Source organism: Sycon ciliatum, chromosome 10 (assembly GCF_964019385.1).
Source record: "Sycon ciliatum chromosome 10, ocSycCili1.1, whole genome shotgun sequence".
Lineage (NCBI taxonomy): Eukaryota > Metazoa > Porifera > Calcarea > Leucosolenida > Sycettidae > Sycon > Sycon ciliatum.
In genome coordinates, this window is record NC_088652.1 from 3,031,542 (window position 1) to 3,052,755 (window position 21,214).

At 47.6% G+C, this 21,214-nt stretch overlaps 1 protein-coding gene across 3 annotated transcripts in view; it reads right to left on the reverse strand.

The window, feature by feature from the left end:
- Positions 1 to 1,507: 1,507 nt before the first annotated feature.
- Positions 1,508 to 21,214, reverse strand: part of LOC135826293 (protein madd-4-like) — a 31,653-nt gene continuing 11,946 nt past the window's right edge. Inside the window, exons 1-7 of one of the 3 annotated variants that reach the window (XM_065338919.1) lie at positions 15,808 to 16,061; positions 14,794 to 14,960; positions 5,099 to 5,261; positions 4,452 to 4,713; positions 3,788 to 3,960; positions 3,236 to 3,397; positions 1,508 to 2,722 (exon numbers count right to left, since the gene is read on the reverse strand). In XM_065338919.1, coding sequence (XP_065194991.1) covers positions 2,417 to 2,722; positions 3,236 to 3,397; positions 3,788 to 3,960; positions 4,452 to 4,713; positions 5,099 to 5,261; positions 14,794 to 14,855 — 1,128 coding nt within the window. In that variant the 5' untranslated portion in view covers positions 14,856 to 14,960; positions 15,808 to 16,061 and the 3' untranslated portion in view covers positions 1,508 to 2,416. Of the gene's footprint in view, positions 2,723 to 3,235; positions 3,398 to 3,787; positions 3,961 to 4,451; positions 4,714 to 5,098; positions 5,262 to 14,793; positions 14,961 to 15,060; positions 15,312 to 15,807; positions 16,062 to 21,214 lie in introns of those variants that run through there. The other 2 variants (XM_065338918.1, XM_065338920.1) reach the window with 2 other exon arrangements.

Below are 21,214 nucleotides of genomic sequence, written 5' to 3' on the forward strand. Positions count from 1 at the left end.
GCCATAACTGCATAAGCACAACCAAATGTTACATGAGTATCCCCATACCAAGGTGTCCATGCATGCTAGAGATCAACATGGAAAAGAGAAAATATTACTCTTCTTTTATTCATTACTATGTTTACTTCTTTTCAAAAGACTTTTCATTGCCAAACTAGTTTGAGTTGCCTGTGAAAAATATCATGTTCAACTGTCCTCGTGACTGATCGTCATACCCGTCCAACCGATGTCACCCTCACCCTGCGAATAACTCATCTCTCCCGTAGCTCCACCTCTACTTCCATCATGACCGAACTACATCAACTATACCTCTTCAAGTTTTTCTCAATTATAGAGCAATATCCATACTAGTAATTATTATTAATTTTATTACTAGTCTGCAGTGCGCAGTCTAGTCATGGCTGCTAAAATCCAGACGTCATGACGTCATGATTACGTGACATGCACAATGTAGATCTACATGTACGTGTACGCGGAGTTTTGCGGACTACCCGCCACTATCTCGTCCGCCCCATGGCCCAGGCAGGGGCCAGGATACCTGATAAAGGCTGATTCACTCGCATCTTCGGCTACATGTACATGATTGTGCTGGTATTATAATACATGTAACCCAATGCTAGTTCAAAACTAGTATTAGATACTGTATCAACGTGTGCAAGAACTTTGAAGAAGACCAGTTCGAGCATACAATAATGTATTGCCATGATTTCTACCCTGCTTTTCATTGAAAACACTATCTGCAAGACCTCCGAGCCCTTTGCCATGCAGACCACCAGCACTGATTAGGTGCAGTGTACACAATTGTGTAGCCTACATACTAGAGCTGTGGTATAATCATGTAGCTATGCTCCTACCTCCGAAAGGATGCCAAATTATGCTCCAAATTTTCAACCACCAAATTATGCCAATAATTATGCCGGCATAATCCGCCGATGCCGATGACCTCCCTAGCGCAACACTCTGAGTCCCAAAAGGAAAAACTCAGTTCTGCTCTCAGGTCTCATTGTAGTGTGTGATAATGGTATGATGGCAGAATGGGATTTTATTTCATTTTATTTTTATTTTTATTCTTATTTTACTAGGGAATTCCCAACAGGCGTCATCGACTTCTTACAGGGAACCCTAAGTACGTCTTGATGGATTGAAATTCAGCAGGTGAATTAGAAAGGCGGTTAGCAAGTGGCAGTGCATTCCACCGGTCAGCGCCTACGTAAGAAATTGCACTGAAACCATAGGGATGGTGTTGTAAATACATGCATGTCTGACAATGGGGACAGAGCAAATGTCCTGAACTTTAATAGAGTCCCGCACATGCACTACAGCATGAGCAAGCATCCCCTGCTTAGTATGAACCATGGATCATTCCTAACATCGTATGCTGGAAAATGACAGCACTTCGTGAGCTTCCTTTGTAGCAGGGAGTAGTAAATACTGTATTTTACTACTCCCTGCTTTGCACCGTGAAGCGTTCGACTTTGAAAGTCATCGGAACCAAAAAATACTGATATTAGTGACATCAATTTCTTTATCTACAAGTACATGAAGATGCAACACGACTTGAGCTTGATGACATACATGTAGAGACTTGCATTTATGGAACGTTTAGAATACGAAAGCAAAGAAAATCCGAAAGACATTAAACTAATCGGATACACAATGGCTAATAAAGGAGATTTGTGTGACGAATGCAGTTTGATCAGTGGCCTTTCCGACATCATATTCGCGTAGGGAGTTTGGCAGAGCTGTTGTTCAAAACTAAAAGAACGGTATCAACGGTGGACATGCATTATTATGACCACATTATCATCGGAGGCAGAAGTTCACTTGTGTGCATTGCGGGCCAAGTTCGTGTCGAAAGAGGACATGCACATGTGCAGTCAGTGGACTGTTTGAATTGTTCAGTGACGAGGGCATGCGCTCCAGGTCTGCGGCAAAACATCGGGTGGATGCCGACTCTTCAACAAGCACGAACTTGAAGAGAATGGCGCAAAGACTGGACTGCGTCTGTTACCACAACTCTGACAAAGTTGAATTCGACGATCCAGATAAGATCCAACAATACCTTGGGAGTACATGCCGTCAGACGTCGATACATGGCCAAATAAGGTAAATATTACGGGTAGTATTATAAGATTAGCATGCGCTATATAGTATAAGGTCACAGAGAGAGAAGTATAGTGGACTGGCATGGTCCAGGCATGGTATGAGGTATAGAACAGACTTAGAGAGTTGTCTCTGGTAGAACCGCGAGACCAACGGTGGCAGAGACACAATCGCTGGGCTCACTGACATATGCACTCATTTGAACGAAAATGACGTCAACGATCACTCCAATGACGTCAGCAATCACTCTAATGACGTCAAGAGTCACTGAAAAGACGGCAACAATCACTCCAATGCCTCATCGTCGGCATGGTTACGAGGCTTGCTTGGACTGCGCGTCGTGCGCCTCCCAGACTTCTGGTGGACACGAGTCGCAGCACTGGCGGCTCTCATCCAGTTGGCACAGGGACATCCTTTTGAGCGTCCTGCAGTATCGCGGTTCCTCCCGACACTGCGACGGCCCTTGCGCTCCGGCCGAGTCCGGGCAGGGGAGCTGAGAACACGCTATGCTGTCCTTGGGCTTCAAGCATAGCGGGCAGCTGCGGGCCGGCTGGTTGTTGAACGCGTTGACGCAGTACACCTGACGCATGCGATACCCGCCGCCACACGTCTTAGAGCACTGTAGCACGGCAGACAGGAAGACATTCCGAAAGGATAACACGCCAGCACATGCACACGCACATACACATGATTTTAGAAGAATCTTCAATATGCGGCAAAGAGACCAAACTGATGATTGGGCATGTTTACAGGTACATAATTTAGAAGCGTGCTCGATTTTAGTGTCATCCACGGTAAGATGTTAAGCACATCAAATAATGGCTGGATTAAAAATTTATCACAGGTACATGTTATGGTGAAATCCGAGTTAAACAGGTACATGTATATTATGGAACTTGGAACACCACATTGGATTTGTATTGCACTGATTGTGCAGACTATGACGTGTAGTGATGCGAAAACTGCCGAACAGTCTCAATGAATGCGCCAGTGGCTTCTGCGCCAAGAGTCCCAACAATTATTTTCTCCCATTAAAAAATCTCTTTCCCACAGACTGACAAGCCGACAAAAAGGGAGACAGATTCATCAAGAGATCAACAGACAGCATGCCTTCATATCAACAATTCCTCACCTCTCCCCACTTGTCCACACGCCAGGCGTAGATGCCGGAGTTGATACAGCGCTGCAGTTCAACGGGTCGGTTGAAGTGCTGGCAGAGTGTCTCTTCAACGTATGCGTTGTCCTTGTCGGAGAAGCAGCGTACCTTGCGATGCTGCTGGCAAGTCACCAGACACTGTGGGACGAAAGTAGCCAGATCAAGCAAACAAGAAATAAGAAAGTCTCGCTTTACGAAGAAATTGAATTTGCCCCACATTTAGTTTTCCGCATGCAAAGTACGAGTAATCAGGAAACTATGTACAGCATAGTGGTAGTGGTGTGTGTAGTGCATGTGTGTGTGTGTGTGTGTGTGTGTGTGTGTGTGTGTGTGTGTGTGCGTGTGCGTGCATGCATGCGTGTGAGTATACATGTATACAAGAGAGAGTCATGTATATGCATATGTGCATATGCGCTTGTGTGTTCAAGTGTGTGGATGAACGCTTATGCGTGCATCACGTGTGTGGGGGGGGGGGGGAGGGGGTGAAAGGCTTGACGCCTAAAAATACTCTATAATCTCCAGACTTACCGGCGACCAGTCTTGCGATTTCCAGTAGAAGTTGTCAGGGCACGGGTGTTCATTGATGCACTTCCTCACTGTTGGCTCTCTCTTCTTGTAATGGTGACGACAGCGGTGCAGTGATAGCTTGCGTTCGCGTCCATTGCGTACCACCTGACATGCGACCTTACGGCGCTGGGTACCTGAAAGTAGAATTGGGCAGATGCGGAAGAGAGTTGGACGGCCAAGTCAGTGCAAATGCTGATTCAGGCAGATTTCTGCTGGAGCATAAGCAACTGGTTTTAGACAGATGTTAGTAGCAATGCTAGTGCATTGAAGAGAATTTCAAGGGCGTGATGAATTGTTCAGTGACTATTTTATCTATATGTATAAGAGTTCTGATATCAGATTCTGTTCTCTGAATTCGTACGCTCCAACACCACCATTTACACTGAAATACTAAGTCCAGACGCCCGCTCGCATGCACACACACACACTATAGTTGTAAAAGTTCTCCCTGCCCTGTCCCTCCCCTCCGCGCCCTGTCCCTCACCTCCGCGCCCTGTCCCTCCCCTCCGCGCCCCAGCCCTGTCCCTCACCTCCGCGCCCTGTCCCTCCCCTCCGCACCCTGTCCCTCCCCTCCGCACCCCTGCCCTCCCCCTCCCCACACCTGGCGCATCAAGAAGGTACTGACCTGTTCCGCATGTTTTAGAGCACGGCTGCCATGGGGAGATGACGTACTCGGGCGGGCACGCCTGCGGGTTGCAGATCTCCAGGTTGGAGAAGGCGCCGGAGTCGTGCGCATCGCACTGCGTCTGCGTCAGCGTCACCTCCGTGCCGTTGGCCATCACTTGCTTGCACGTGGTCACCGGGAGGAGAATGCCACTGCCACACGACCTGGAGCAGGGGCCTGGCCGTGACGTCACGGTCACCGGGCAGTCCAAAAATCCGCATGCCTGCACAATGGGACAAATTATACAATTAAACGGGCAATGGTCTGCTTAAACTGGCACGCATTCCGATGGTTGGACAGACAAAATACTCGAATGCATAGTTGTTCCTTCCCAAACTGGATGCATTTTTTTAATGTACCGGTATGCTCTTCGCAACCTTATCACCTAGGATTATATTCATATCCTCGGGTAAAGCTCAAAAGTTGCAAATGGAAAAATGAAAATGTAGCATTGGGGGAAATAAGGATTGTTTTATGCGCTGCTTGCAAAGCGTTCAGTATTGGAACGATGTCATAATATGATCAAACAGAAGAATGACGTCATGCAGCAAATGCAGAGGTGAACGCCATCAGTCCCATCACGGACTCTACGTTGGTGTTAAGCGTACCTGCGATGTGGCCGGCTTCATCACGCGGCGGCTTTGGCAGAACCGTGCCTCCACCAGCTCTCCAGTGAGCATTTCAATACATTCGACCTGGCGCTGCTGAAAGCCCTTTCCACCGCACGACCCACTGCAAGTACTCCATTGTCTTGGTCTCCAACGATACGTTCTAGAAATACATGTGAAGACAAGCAGGCAAATACACACACACATATATGCATGCACACACGTACACACATGCATGCACGCAGAAACACGCCCATACATACACACACGTACATACGCACAAAATGAATTCCATGAAAATTGACTCGAGGCGTTAAACTTCCACGACATGCGGTTGGTGTTGTATACATGTAGATGATGGTTGTGTTCATCATTATGGGTTAGGCTTGGATTTTTATTTGGTTATGAGCGGTATTCGAAACTGAAGGTGAATCCATGCAGTGACCTTGTGAACACACATCGAAAGCTGGGCTAAAAACCACAAAAGATGCCTCCTCGGCATGTACTGTTATGTCCCTTGTCTCAATGCAACATCTCCTCAGAAACGGATGGTAGGGACACTCTTGACAATTCGCGGAACTCCAAGGTTTGAAAGTAGTGTATCCTCGGAGTCCAAGGACCCCAGGAGGACTTTAAACTGCACACGGATGGTTGACCATCAACAGCTACAGGTGGTTGTCAAGTCTGCTCAAGGATATAAAGGTGATGTAAACGGGCTCAACTTTCATAGCTCCGCCCTGGTGAACCACCAAAGTATGACGACCTATTTGGATCACTTAAAAATGCGCACCTGTTTGACGGTTCCAAGATGTTCTCTGACAGCTAAATCTTCATGCGCTCTACCTGTTCTTTGAGATCCGAGAGGAAGGCGGGACCAGCAAGGGCTACGTGGCATGACCCTGACAGCGACAAAATGTCCTTTGTTGCCTGGGAGTGTTCCAGGTACAGCCCACCCGCTGAGGAGTATGACACTGATTGAACGTAGTCGTTGTGCTCTTGCTGGCAGATGCTCTCATGGAGTTGCCTGGGAAACAGTACATATTCGTGGGCTGATACCCAGTGGTGAGACGTTCTTCAAAATACCAATTGGTGTACTGTTCTACGTGAACAGGGTGGTTAGCCACAGCTACGTGACCATGCAGACTGACAAACCATTTCCTGAACGCGTGGATGCACGGTAGTTCTGGAAGGTCACTCAGTGATACCAAAAGTACATGAAGGGTTTCATTGGTGATACCCATTGCTGCAGTACACACACACACACACACACACACACATAATCATTGGCGCTGTACACGCACGGACGCTGTCATCGTTTCTAAATACTGCGTTTGTTGTACACTGTCATCATTCCAGGCTCGTTAGGGTAAACTACGTACTCCAAAGTGCCACGGAACATCTTGCCGCGCTATTCCACGCTGCCAATGCTGGAGGCGCTCTGTCTCAATGTGGTGCTAGTTGAGTAGATGAACACCTGCGCTACACTGTGATGCTGTACTGCTTCACAACATAATCCCTGCAAGACTTCGTGCAGCCATCACGCAAGCCCGATATCCATCTGCTCTCGCAAGTGCTCCTTTCCAAGGCCAGGTCCGTGCTACTCAAACCAGGGCACAGAGCAGACGTTGCACTGCTGAGTTTGACTGTCCACCATGGTATTTCATGTACTGAACAGCGGTCTGTGCTAGGGAGAGTGGCCTCTCTAGTTGCAAGGCCAATTCCGGATGGTTCAGCGCGTCTCCTGGCTGATCCTAACCACTTTTGACATCGCTCACACCAGTCCAGGTGCATATCATAATACCTTGCCCCGAATGCCATTGCTAACTACATTAATGTTCAAGACCCCTTTGTTTGATTATCATGGGATTCCTGAGCGACATTGAACCAGTGTATTGTACTTCAGTGCAAATCATTATGCAGACACTGACGGTGTTCTGAGTATTGATCAGGCCAAAGAACATCAGCGACAGATTCAGTGGCGTTCCTCTTGCTGTCTCATCTCCACCACTACTACTTCCAAGTACACGCATTGTAACACTGTTGGGGTGCCGTAAATCAATTGTAACTATCAGTGTGATTATGCTGCAATGCGTCGAGTTAACTAATATGCAACAGATGGGCTCGCTCGTTAAAGCATTCCAATACTAGTAGGACATGAAGTGATCGATGGAGGTTGGGCTTCTGTCTAAAGGTTGAAGTGATTTCAAATCATCCAGATGGCAGTATCTATTCTGTACATGATTATTTTGATTTCGGTTATGCTCTGGGGAGTTGCTACCATGCTGCACACGATAATTCTGGGTGCTTTATACGCTTGCCTAGCCTGAACGAAGGCGTTCAATTCTGCGATTCTGTTGATTCTCCAGCGCCGCTGTACAGTGTGAATCAAAGAAGGCCTGTAGCTCTGCTGGCAACATTACTATCCGCATTCAGCGGTTGTTGCAATGCGCATGCACAAGTATGTCCTAGAGCTACGGCAGGGTATGCTGGAAAGCTCCCAGTGCCAGAGAATGCAGAGACGTTGTTCTGATCATAATGACATGCAGAGTGCGCCTATTGGAGAAGCAGGATCTACATGTACAACGTACATCATTACAGTACTTCAAGAGTACAGCGTAGTACCCTGCATATTCCATACAGTAACCATCTCCATACTAGCCTCTTTCCCTGAACACCCCACATCCCCGTTCCACTACTTAATCATGTACTTCGATGTAAATCATTAGCAATAGCAATCACGTTTAGCCCAGTTACGGAATAAAAGTAATAAAAGTGTTAGAAGTGTTACGGTTTACCAGTGCTGAGTGCTTCATTCAGGCGCCACTTGTCGTTAAAAGACGCCTCTTGACACGCAATCATCGGTGGAGATGAGCTACAGAAGTGGGCAATAACTATCCGGCGTGTTGCTCGCCAGTATGAAAGGATCAGTCTGCAGCGACGCCTCCAGTCGTACACTGTACCGGAGTACTTCGAAGTAAAATCATGCAATTGCTGAAAAACGCTTCGCTCTCCGCCACAAATCCCTGGCGCGTGAAGAATTTGAGCGCACCTGGCTTGAATCTCCAGACCTCTGAAACAAGATCCTTGATTTGATCGCGCAGGAGCACACGCATATTAGGTAACACGAGCACGGGCGACATCCATCACACCGTGACGCATCCAGACCAGGACAAAATCACTCTCAGGGATAGCCGACGATGATTTGAAAGGGAATGGATCATTAGAGTTGTCCTTCGAAGCCCTTCATTGTCATACAATTCATGACTAGTCTATTCTCCAGCAAAATCAGGTCTGAACTTGATGCAGAGTTCGCCCGGGTACATGAACATAAACTCAGCGTAAACTAAAGGGTTAGTTCACTCGAATATTGCCTGGCCACTCAAATTCAGACTGGTCTCAGCTCTGGGCACCGCCTCAATGAGGACAAACTGGTCATTTTCGGGCGTGTCTGCTGCCTCAAGCAAAGTACTCAACTACTGACTAAACTATTAGGTTGTTTCAGCAATCAAATCAAATTGCATTAGAATCGATGGTATTGTGTACTGTAATTTCCCGTGCGAAGTGTTATCAGACTGGCTATTGGTGTGAACATCTTGTGCACCACACAGTATCTCTATATCTGTCTCTGCACTGCTGAGTATCGTGACAACAGCTAGTGTAGCGATGGTCAATGCGGCGTTAGTTGTCTCGGCGGGGGACCAGTTGTTCGCCTTCGTGCATGCATGCACCGTGTCCGTTCGTGAAAACGTCCCTCTGTTTCCGAAGTCATACACATGTACATTGTGTATGTAGTAGCACTAGGCGAAACTCACTGGGTTTGCGCGTATGTTGCAGATGCTTAACCCAGGCTATGTTCGTCATATTCGCAATCCTGTGTGCAATATGTTAGGCCATCTGACCGACTCCTGTATGCTGACACATGTTCTTAGATATAATGCAAGCTGGTGTCCATCAACACAGCTCTTTCTCTTCTTCTGGAGCGCTCTTCACACCCGGTCTAAAGTCTCATCAACACTTTACAAACCAACGTACGCTGACCACAAACTTTCCGGCTTGCAAACGGGACTTTTATGGGGAGTTATTCTGAATATCCAGCCGCGTCGCCGATTGCCTGAAAGGTTTCCGAAACGGACGTGGATTGTAAAATTGGTAGCAGGCCGACACAGGTGTTGTGTACTAATGTTGATTTCAAACGAGCCCGACGGACAAAAATATATAGCAGGTTTCAGTGCTGCGTGGTACTTCGAAGTACATTCGGCGCATTATGGCGACATGTGTTCCCAGCATGGGGCGTTCAATATCCGTAGTGCGCCGGATAGCCACAGACCACGGCTAGATAATTTTTAATACGATGGTATGTAAAGAACCAAAACTAGCTCTCCTCGACTCCCTGCGCGAATTGAGTAACGCCCGCTAGATCGTAACTTGATTGTTTTTTGTATGGAAGTGATTTCAATTCTGAAATATTCATTGACTGTGGATATTGTGCCCAGAGGCACTGTGTGCAGAGTTTTATCTCCATCCAGGAATGTCAGTGACGCCATGCTGTGAACATTCTCAGACTTTCTTTAGTAGTACGTCACTTTATCAGCACCAGTGTTGAGCCCCCGGGGCGTTCTGCCCCGTATCCTCAGCTACATCTTGCAAGGAATGCAATTTCGGCGGAGTCCCTGACAAACTACATATACAAGGTCTTAAGTAAATGCATAGCTACAACGCATAATCATGATACATGACACACACTGGTGAAACGTAAGGTGATGGAGTGATGGTGTCCCTGATAGCGCGGTGATACACATCTGGACTAAATGGCGAATGTCAACAGATTACTAACGACCTTACGTTCCGTCCTACCAGCTCAGTGACTCCGGATAGCAGGTACAGATAGGAAACAGTGGGTGACCGCCGCGGGCGCGATAAGCATACAACAAGGCCAAGTATAACTTCATTGGTTCATGGTAACACTCTTAAGCGCCTTTGTGATGAACTAGACTAGCTGCAATTGAGCTTAGCAAATCTCAAGAGGGGCTAATCAAGTATTATCCGTGTCCTCGCATCAGTTGGCTTAGTAATATTTGATAGGTTTGTCAACTGCTAGTAGTTGTGAATTATTACAGAGTAGATCCATTGTGCTGTGTCTAGCGCTTCCAAGTTAAGCTTGTTAGAACCTGGTTGTCCATCTTTCTCATCTAATACAAGCATTACGCTCTTCATTAAATCTTTCCAGCAAACGTGCACCGAGAGTCTAGTATTGTCGTTGCTAGCAGAGGATGTGTGCAGAAAGGGTGCTGTGGCTCTTAAAGCCTGGAGTTTCTGCTCTGTATGACGGTGTAGACCAATGGGGCTGGCATTCTCCTGGATCTGGTGCTGATGGCCTATGACTAGGATGGTGCTTGCCTAGGCGCCGTGTAGCTTTCACCACTCTGAGTGACCTCGTTAGACTCCAGTTTCTGAGAGACATCCACGGTGCGTTGTGGGTGGCCGGGGCAGCCCATCCAATCACCCAAGCCAACGGGCAAAGCACTTCATTCTCTACGCTATCAGACAGTTAGATCGCGCAAACAGCGTTCCCCTTAAACTCAGTGGGCACCCCTGCACAACATGGGACCATCTCGTTCACTTAGATTCGAAGGGTACCAGTAGATAGCCGTAGCTTCAGACTTTGAACTGACGGTTGACTATTACTGCAGTATTCTAATCAGACCCCTACCCTGGCCCGCCTTCCAAAGCCATGACAGACCCGATAGTAAAATCAGAATAAGTTTATTTTAATTTCTACGCCTTTCTCTGTATAGTATCAGCGAAGTTGGTCATTGAGAACAATCAAACGTTGATTGCGAGGCGTGTAGGAACAAAGGAAGGTCACCCAGACTATTACATGCTAATCGTGATCACAATCAGGAACGTGTTTATCTGCATGAACACGGGTTTGGCGTGTTCTGCTGTACTTGCATTTTTCAAGTGAGGATAGCTCCCCAATGGGTGTTTCTCGGCATCGCTTGAGAACACAATACAACGACTCAGACACAACTGATGACAGCGATTTTGCGTGCATCTTGATCAAGTCTAGATTACAGGGAAGTGATACCCAAGGACTGATGAGAAGTAATTAGCGCCTTTACTGACTCGAAGGACTGCTGAATACCCCTTATGTCGGTAATTCCGGAGGCTAATGACACAATGAATCTAGAATTAGCAAACAAACAAGGATCCTGGCGTAAACCCGTAGCTCTGCTATCATTGCATCCGCTTTTTTCTCAGCCCAGAAGTTGTGTACATCAGCAAGCTAGCACCCTGCTGTTCTTGCTCAGAAAAACACGTCAATGTGTTCTCTTACACAACACACAGACTCGCACGGACGTTCACACTTCACAGAGGATCGTTTTGGATGAACCTAACGATTGCAATTTGTCAACTGGATTGCCTGTTCTGAGCACTATAGGATTGTCCTAATTAAAATTGCGACTACATGTACCATGCATTGCTGCTGATTGAGAATGTTGTTAATCATTGCCTGATGATTATTGACAAGGAGGTCTTAGTTGTGTTACCATCATCGTATTGCAGAGTGTGCTGGAATGGGCATTTTTGATTTGTGCTCTAGATGTCGCTCCCTCAGTCATAAGATACTTCATTTACCCGTCAACGCCCATGTCTCCAGGCAGATGATTGTAGAAAGTTTCTTTGCCTACCTCTTTGTGTGTCACTCCGAGTACCCCCTACACACTCTTTGCGCCACTTCGGAAAGACAAAAGGATGCGGGCTGGCCATGGGCGTGATATAAACGTCGTTTAGCTGGAGAGTTTTCTGTCATGATCGCCTCCTGATCGTAGGCTGTCATGTCGACCTTCCTCGAATAATGACCCTCAATCGCGCATGGCATGAAGAAAGAGTTGTTATTCGAGAAGTTGACTACATGTGCAATGTGTGATGCACAATGTAGGCTGAAGAACGCAATGACCAGCATGTCGTTAAGTTAAAAGAAATCTATGGGATGGGCCAGGGGGAGTGTTCCAGACAGGAATTAGTCAATGGAGCAATCATTGCATACCAATAACTGAAATTGTACCAGTCAATCATTTCGGTTAGATTTGTGCTCACAGTTTATTACACCTTAGGTGTCACGCAAGCATGGCTAATTTCACCAGAGCAATTGATGTAGAATTGCCAGATGGTGTTCACACGCTACGATAGCGTCGGATTGGATTGCAGACTACCCCCAGAACGACCCATTGTCAATTCCCTCCGCTGTTCACTGGGCACCTATCTACAGTGTACATGTGATGTTACATGAAATTGCATAATTGCGAGTTTTTTGTCTTGTCGGCCATAACAGTTTGTTTGAGCAGAGCTTTCCATCTTTTCCGCATACACACGGACCGTTACCATGTGCTGTATCACAAAGTGTCTGAGGCTCATGTAACGTCACCAGGTTATTGCTGTGAAGATTCCAGCCTACATCTTCTACTACGTGTACATGTAAGTAAGCTCCAGCCTACATGTTGTACTATGCTATTACCCGTCTAGCGGCGTTCCGAAACTCGTAAGTGACTCTAATTTTTAAAGTGCTGGGTACCCTGCTGTGTGAGGTATGCGCTGCGCCCTGCTCAACTCGCTACACGTCGCAGGGGCTTGCACTTCAGCGGAGATTCTAGCCAGAACAAACAGATTTGCGGAAACGCAGCTGCTTCTGACCGCGAACTAAGGCCAGCGCCAGCGCCAGACAAGACGAAGCCTTGCATGAACAACCCACTAGTAATAACCACTTCTCGCAGCATTATTGCATACAACTGACCTATTTCTACCGGTAGCTTGAGATTCCACAGCTTACACTGAGCGCAATACGGAAGCCACATGTAACCCGACGCTATGTCAGTATGTGTACGTAACACTACGTTTCTTAGTTTCGAGTGTCCTGCGTCCAAAGTGCATGTGATCCAGAGTCATTGCTCAGTACCGACTAGAGTTTCATGCCATACCAATGGAGTAATGGAATGCTGTCAACGTTCCAAACTCACTAGCAGTACCGCAAGAAAGATGGCGCTGTGGAGCGGTCGGAGCTTTGTTCAATGCTTTCCGAGACCACGCTAATTAATTCTTTAGTGCTCTAGTGGTGTGTGTCAAATGTCCTGCGCAGGGACAGCTGGCATGATTTGCAAACTGCACGCAGAGCCAGATATCAGCTTGAAGGAACAGAATTTTTATCAACATTGGGTACGAGCCATGGCTCGTACAATGCTGACCCTGCGGAATGGAGCGGCCATCCCCGTTGTAAACATGCCGAGTTGTGACATTGACAGCCATGTTCTACTGCTCAGCACTGAACACTATGTTACCTTCCTGTTCGCCATGTACTGATAAGATTCAAGCCAACAAAACCCTAGGCGCTGGTGCTTGAGGCAGCGTGCCCCAGCTGAACTCACTCTAGAAAGGCAAAGGAAGTGATCAAGTGCGCTAAAAGGCCTTCTTCGCATCACTTTACAACGAGCAAGGGACTGCGACTGAGTGAATTCTCGCCAAGGCCCACGGGCAAACGTCCAGGCCTGGTTTATAAGTACACATCTGTGCGGCGCACTATTTCAGTAGACCCTGCACTGGGTGTTAGCATTCCATGCAGCGTTCACTCAAGGACTGGGCCATGTTTGCACTGCTATGTCGGGACAACAGCGGGACAGAACCGCCATCTGCACAGGCCCCCTCAACTTGCGGCTTTTCTATGTGACTCAAAATCAGTTACACGCATATGTATGTAGCGAGATAGATGGCCTTAGCCTTGGAGTCTTCATGTTGTCACCATCTATGTAGTCCATTGTAGAACCGCTCAATAGCTAACGAGGCGTAGAAACTTGCCACCATAAAACACTCTTCTGACCGCCACAACGAGTCAGTATAATGTATGTGGAGCTAAAACGCATGGTTTAAATATGCACCACAACCCTAACAGGGACGTGTCGGACACCCTCACACCATGCTGCACCATCAGCAGTACTCCAGCTGGGAGCTGGTGCCTCCAAGGTGTACATAAACAAACGCCCTGGCCAGCATGCGTGTCGCGGGAATTCGAAAACAACACGGCAGACATGTTCACTGTAATCCAGACATTGAGACAAAATTAATAGTGTGGGGCTGAGCTACAGAGTCTTGGACCAGGGGTTTGCCATCGTCAAAATGAAGTTATATCCGCTTCAACAGAGTTAGGGGTTTGATATCATAAAAGATTAACGAGGTTACATGTACCTGTGTATGTCGGCTTCAAGCCCCTGCTAAAGAAGCGTGCTCTTTGCTAGGTGCCTAGAGGCAATCTTGACAGGCTTCCACAGGGCAACTCTCCAAACATTCCTGTGCCATCGTTTTGTGTTTATGCCCTTCTCAACGCTCAATTACTTTTTTCTGCAAGAATTGGCTTGTAGAGGCACTGGCGATGGAGAGCGCATCAATCGGCGACAGCTATTTCGAGTGCAACCGCGACACACTTGGCGAATTATGTGCTCAGTTGTTTCACGTCTCCAACTGCAGTATGCACTGCGTACATGCACAAGTCATGTATGTGCCAGATCATATTCTATACCTTGTACAACAATAATTATAGGATAGTCTCATGCTACACATGTATGTACAACAAAAGCTCACAAGGAAATCAAGGAAAGACAGGATATCGGAAAGAGAAAGAGTAAAACTCGTTTTAAGTCTCTTACCTGGCTATCTGGGCTTGTGCTACGGACACAGCAATCAGGAGGAGCAGAATGGCGCGTAGCATCTTGATGGCTTCTCTGCAGTGCAGTACAGGGGACTACTCCAGTAGAGTGGTGTTGTACGCGGCGTTTGAAGAAGGCCACTTCTCGCTTCTGGCCGTGCTTGAGTCCTAGAAGCGTGGAAGAAACCGAAAAACATCGCCAGCCAAGAAACGTTACATGTTGCACAGGAGAGATTGATGTATAATTACTCGTCCATAAAATTCATACCTCTGAAGAAAAGTCCAAAGAACTGAGTCTCTCTCTCTCTCTCTCTCTCTCTCTCTCTCTCTCTCTCTACCTACATGTATCTTCCACCAGCTATATCAGCACACCTTATCACTTATAACGCTAGAGTAGAGCGTTGATGGCCCACATCTACGAGTTTGATGGTTATCAATTTCCTTCCAAATGCCCTTGGTGATTGGCACAGGACTCGCGGTAGGAACGAAGCAGAGAGTCATACAAGCCTAACAGCCAAACTTCCTCGCCTTATAACAGGGCTGGGGAGAGAGAGAGGCGAGAGAAAACAACGGGAAGTGGTGTGCCTGAAGTCACCGCCTGCAGACCGCGATGGTCACCGCTGCAACCGCGCGGTCTTCAGCGCCACTTGTGTCGCTGCATGCGCTGTATTCTGCTGAGGAGGTCTGAGGTGTGAGTCACACGAGCCCTGGCGAGCCACTACCACTGGAATATCACTCACCACCTAGCCTGGGCAAGAGGGGGGGGGGGGCACGAGACCCAGGGCGAATGAGTCTGGTCCTACAATCACATGATTGCCGGGTCGACACAGCAGAACGACTCTCCTGCATCACGTGCGAGCTGAAGCGCACAGCATAAACATTTTTTGTCCTCTTTTTTTCACAGCAAACTGGAGACATTATAAATAATTATTATACATGCGGGTAGCAGATTTTTAAACGCCAATAGGGAACCGATAGAGGGCAGAGGCCGTGACACTTTCGACTAGCAGCGTACCTGCGTGGTGTTTATGACCCTTGCGCGAGCCTTGCCAGACGTGGATAGCTTACAAGTTGATATGGGCCACGCTCTTTGGATCGGAGGAACGACCGGTAGCCAGTTCAAACTCGTCAGCAACTGTTCTGCGTAAAAGAGCTATGCCGCAGTCTTAAAGTTCACACTCACGTTCCTCGATCACTTGAAAGCAGGTGAAAAGCTCACGGGGCGGTTGCGCCAAGAGCGGAAGAGTTCCAACCAGAGAAGCAGCTTGCGCACGGGTTTGCCAAACCTTGAAATCTGGCTCCTCATGGATGAGGTAAACTGAGTCGGTGTGGTGGTATTTATACCAGTGTGACAATTTGGTCTGCGAGAATCAGCCTGACCTTGCTTGCTGCTGACACTATGCCGCACCTGTTTGTGTTGGTATGCTTGTGGCTATCTGAATATAACCAGCGGGAAGACTCTTCACTTGCTCGTAGAGTCCTATGGCTTATCATTATGTCCAAGAGTGTCAGGCTATCCTACCTAGGCTACAGCTAGCACTACTACTTACTAGCAGGACAGGTGAAAGCTTGGGAAGGTTCTGCTGTGGGAATGTATTCAAGGTCTGTCGGCTTCATGCAGAGCACCAAGCTAGGCCAGCCAGTCTGGCTCTACGTAGACTACACACACATGCACACGCAAAGCATGTGAACGCGATCTCTACTCTAGTCTCGAAGGTGGTCCCAGTTCACAGTTGACCTTGCTCTGTGATTCCTGCGAGTGCACGCGTTGGCTGAAACCTTGATGGTGCTGCGTCCACGGTACGCGTAACGAGTTCGACTCTCTCCAATCTCCAATTGATTAACCATCAATCACTATTATCACGTCAAAATACCAACGCACAATGTGCAAGATACACTCTTCTCATGTATATTCTAGACTACTAAAAATGGGATGCGGAATAGCCAGGCATCATCATCGCCCGGATGGGTACGAGTCTGATCATTCTCCGGACTCCGAGACACTTCGGCGCGCGCTTCTCCTACACGCAGTACATGATGTACAATATCTACATTGCAGCGATCTCGAGAGGCATGCGGCGAGGATAAGCACCGCATGTAATAGCACACTCTGACAGGTCATGAGTAGAAGGATAAGGACTCTGCTTTACTACTAGTAGTACTAGTACTAGTGCCAAGAGCCAGCAGGGCCTAGGACTCCGTATATGGCCTAGACTACCTTCAGTGTTCAGTGACGGGGCATTGTTCCATGAGACTGCAGAGGGCACACTGTGAAGAAGCAGTAGCTAGTCCGGTCCAGGGCTGAGCTACAGACTACAGTACAGCGTTGCATCGCTACCAAGCCGTCGAAAGTGGCCTTTTCACATTTTTTTTATTTCAATCTGGTACGGAGCATCTCACAGCCCCATCTGCAATGTAGGACCATATAAAACGCCATCAATTAGAGGAGAAATTGTCAACGACAGCCGTGACTTGATTGGTCGCATGTTTTCAGGAGCTCATCACTTTCGACTGCCCTGCACGTGTTGCTCGTTATAGCAGTGAGCAGATTACAGCGTGTCCAATTATTTCGTACTACCATTTGCTCTACGATATCAATTATCAGTATTGCTCGGCTTCAGAAAGAACTCTGGTTACATCAAAACATGTACGCATGCCATACACGACCGAGGCTAACGTTGCTGGACAATATTTGTACATGTACAATGTAGCTGGACTTGTAAACATTGATTCTAACTGTTAAATAGTTTTGATTGTTTTCACGCCTCAAATCAGCTTTTTGTCCTCTTCGATTCCGCAATGGCGTTCGCGCTTTAGGCTATACATTTACATTTGTAGATAAAGAAGTGCATGCATGACGACAATGTTGATGATGCTGTATAAAATAAAATAAAAAAATTTCACGGTTCGCGTGAGACTCGGCTGGAAGCCCAGTTTTCCGCATCCGTCATGGGAGCGCCACCACCCTCTAGGATCAAAGGCGCAGATGCAGCGCCTAAACGGTGGGAGGTGAGTAGATCAGCCCCACCACCAAGTAGTCAAAGACCGAAATCCCATTAGCTGCATCCATGTTACCCTCGTGCCAGGCCACAAGTTCCCAAATAACTGTGGGTCTGTATAGAAAGAGCTAAATAATTCCAACGAAGTGCACGCAGAGGTCAACTGTCGCTCGTATTTTGTTCGTGGACGGCCATGGTCCTGTCTCCTCCCGACCCCAGCATCAGGCATGCACTGGCTGACATCAGATTCTGTGGAACAAAACATTAATTTTAGCAATTCCGTGCGATTTATGAATAGAAACACAACTTTATTTATGACCATAGTGCGCTTGTGATCAATGCTAGAAGGTATCAAACGATGATTGTTCCACCAGCAATCCAGTCCAGGCTAAACGCTTCGCCACGGGGTCAAAAAGTCTGACATTCCTGAACCTGTCTTGCCGGGTGACCTAACAGTTCGGATTCGGCGGCACCACGCGATAAAACCCGTCCAGACGCCCTGCAACGTTTCTCTCGCTCATCGCGTTGCCCTGGTGTTGTTCGCGAGTTCACCGACCAGTGTCAACGTGACTGGCCATGACTTGTTTTGATTCTCCTGTGCACGAGCGCTTAGTCAGGGTCTCGTCTTCTGGGAATCATGTCAGGGGCTGCACAAGACCTGGCACTGATTGCAGTCTGAGGAGAGAAGGCAGAAGGCGAGGTCCCTTGTTGCCCCACTGACGCTCCATTGACACAAGCTGCTAGCCTCATGGATTTGCTTCATCGAACAAGAAATCGACTGTGTACATTGTACATGCGGAGACACAGGAAAAGAAATAATTCGGAGAAGACACAGGCAGATCTTCCCAGGTGCGAGGTGACCCGCTTGCACAACCCACACACTGATTTTGTCGCGTCTGCCAAGTCACAAACGGAAACCGACTAGACTCCATCCAGGTTTCTCACCCGGATCGTATTCGCGCGTACTGGCGCTATCAGCTCTGTCTGTGCACTGCCCACTAACCTCCTTTCAGGCAATTCAGTAGGTTCAGGAGTGCATGTATTCTCGGTGCGTTATGGTGCGTATAACGGTCCTACTGTGATCTCGGTGACAAGGCATTTCTCTTTTTATTGGTCAAAACGGGTTTATTCCAGCAAGACGACATGGACAGAAGAAAGAACACCAAAGGTACAAGGGATGAAACTCGGCGATGAAATCAAAATGAAAGTTTGAAATAGTCTAATCCAAAGAAACTCTTGGCAGATTCGCTTTTTATTGTTAGGGGGCCTGGTGGTGACACACTGACAGTCAAGTTTTCTTCAGACTTTTCCCGTTTGCATCTTTCCATCAAACCAATGCAAACTACATTGTACATGTACTTGCACAATATACATGTACATTGGGTATCACGTTCCTCGGCTTTCGCCTTGGTGAGCACTCTCAGTAGGCTGCTCTAGTGCTGCTGCATCGCGCAATGCCCGCTACTTTTTGTAGTTTGAGCACTCTGGCGCTGGAGCGACGAGCTACCTTAATGTCTGTGGCGCCTCCTTTGCACCATGGCTGGTAGCTCGGCCTATTTAGCTCGTAGCTGTACTGATGAGGCCTTTATGGCCGAAACAGCTTGCTGTCTACAGCATTGGGTACATGTACATGTACATTTATAATTATATTTTCACGCTACATAGTATGGGATAAAACACTTGGGAATACCGGTAGGACAAACGTCAGGACCTCAGGACTTCTTTCTCCGAGGAGTGTTTTCAGGAGCCCAGGACTTCACTCTTTAGAACTTCTTTCTCCGCGGAAACGTTTCTTGGGATGACTACGAAGACTACTATTTGTGTTCCCCTGTGTACATGTACACTCATGACGTGTGCACTCATGTATATGTACATGCATGTACGTGTTTGCATTAGTTATTACAATATTAGTTACATGTACTTCCTCGGGCTGCAGCCTTCAGGAGAAGGTGGCACACATGCATCTACATGTGCATTGTAAAATGGCCGCGGTGACATACTCGTTTCCCCGCCGATCATTCCAATGTTCAGATTTTATTTTGCCAGATGTGATGACACGGTTACGACAGCATGCAGTGCGTGAAGAGATGGATCTCACGCAGTGCACTGTTGAGTGCATGTGTTCCATGCGCTGTAAAGAAAGGCTCTACCCTATTTCTACTGTTACACGGGGACATGGATGCAGGTAACGAGGTTCGCCCCCTTGTTGGGCATTGGTTGTGAGACATACCACCTCACCCTCGCCGTTAGGAGCTGCATCTGCCACCCTGGTGTCTCAGGCATGGTGGTGGCCTGGCACAAGCGAAACTTCCTAAGCTGGTTGTGTTTCCCAATACAACTGTATAGTCGGTGGTAACGCGGACGTGCAAACATTTTTTTACTTTTACACCGGGATTCCATGAACAGATATCTCTAGTCTAGGATGACTTCAGAAGCGGCCCAGGCGTAGAAAGAAAACTCTCCTTTACACCTCGATTCATCGCGGCATTGCGATAAGGTTCAAACAAGGACATGATTATGATTCGATTGCCGTCACCTTCAGTTACATGTACTTTCAACAATGTTATTCGCACTGCCAAGAAACGACGTTACGTAGGCTTTGCATGCACATGCATGGTTGCCCCAGAGAGCGTCATGCGCGCACACAGACATTACAATCGATAGTACGATCACGCGGTGACAAGAAAGGAACTCTCTGTGCAGCTGCATGCTGGCAGATGTGAAAGTGTGATGAATGACAAAGCAATCACATTCTTGTAGTGTTACTCCCATGGACCGTGTCCAAACCATTGTATTGTTGGTACGCTTTGGAGATACCCTAGCCTAGGTATTAAAAAGAGGTTTCGTAGCCAGGAGTCACGAAGAGCGTGTTCATCAATAAGATGTTGCTAGGCCTACGCCAATTCGTGAAATGTGACCTAACAAGCGTTCGTCAATGTTTTCGTCACGTTTTCGCCTCTTCTATCTTCTCACCAGACACTCCCTAGCGAACACCATCAGGCCTCAATCTCAAACGTTTTCCCTGAGAATCAGACGTCATTGGAACCACGTTGTTTTGAACTGGAGCTGAGCAGCATCGCCATCGATCTACATTGTAGGTCGCCTCTTCTGGCATGTTCTCCTGCCGTAGAGCACAGATGAAGTTTAAATGAGATACGCGCTGCAACCGCTGCGCGCCTGTCCCCTACAAAACACGCCGGCATAATGCCTAATGAGAAAGAGAAATGTTCACCCGCTCTCTCTCTTCACCATGGGGTGGATATCGGCAGCGGATTCAATGGCAAATCGGCAGCTCGTTTGAAGCCTGCGGGAGGGCGACGCACTCGCGCTTTCCAGTCACCTGACTAGCCATCAGATGGGAAAGGACAGATGATGGACGGCAGGAATGGCAGGCGTTCTTTCAAAATCCCCTACCAGCTAAGC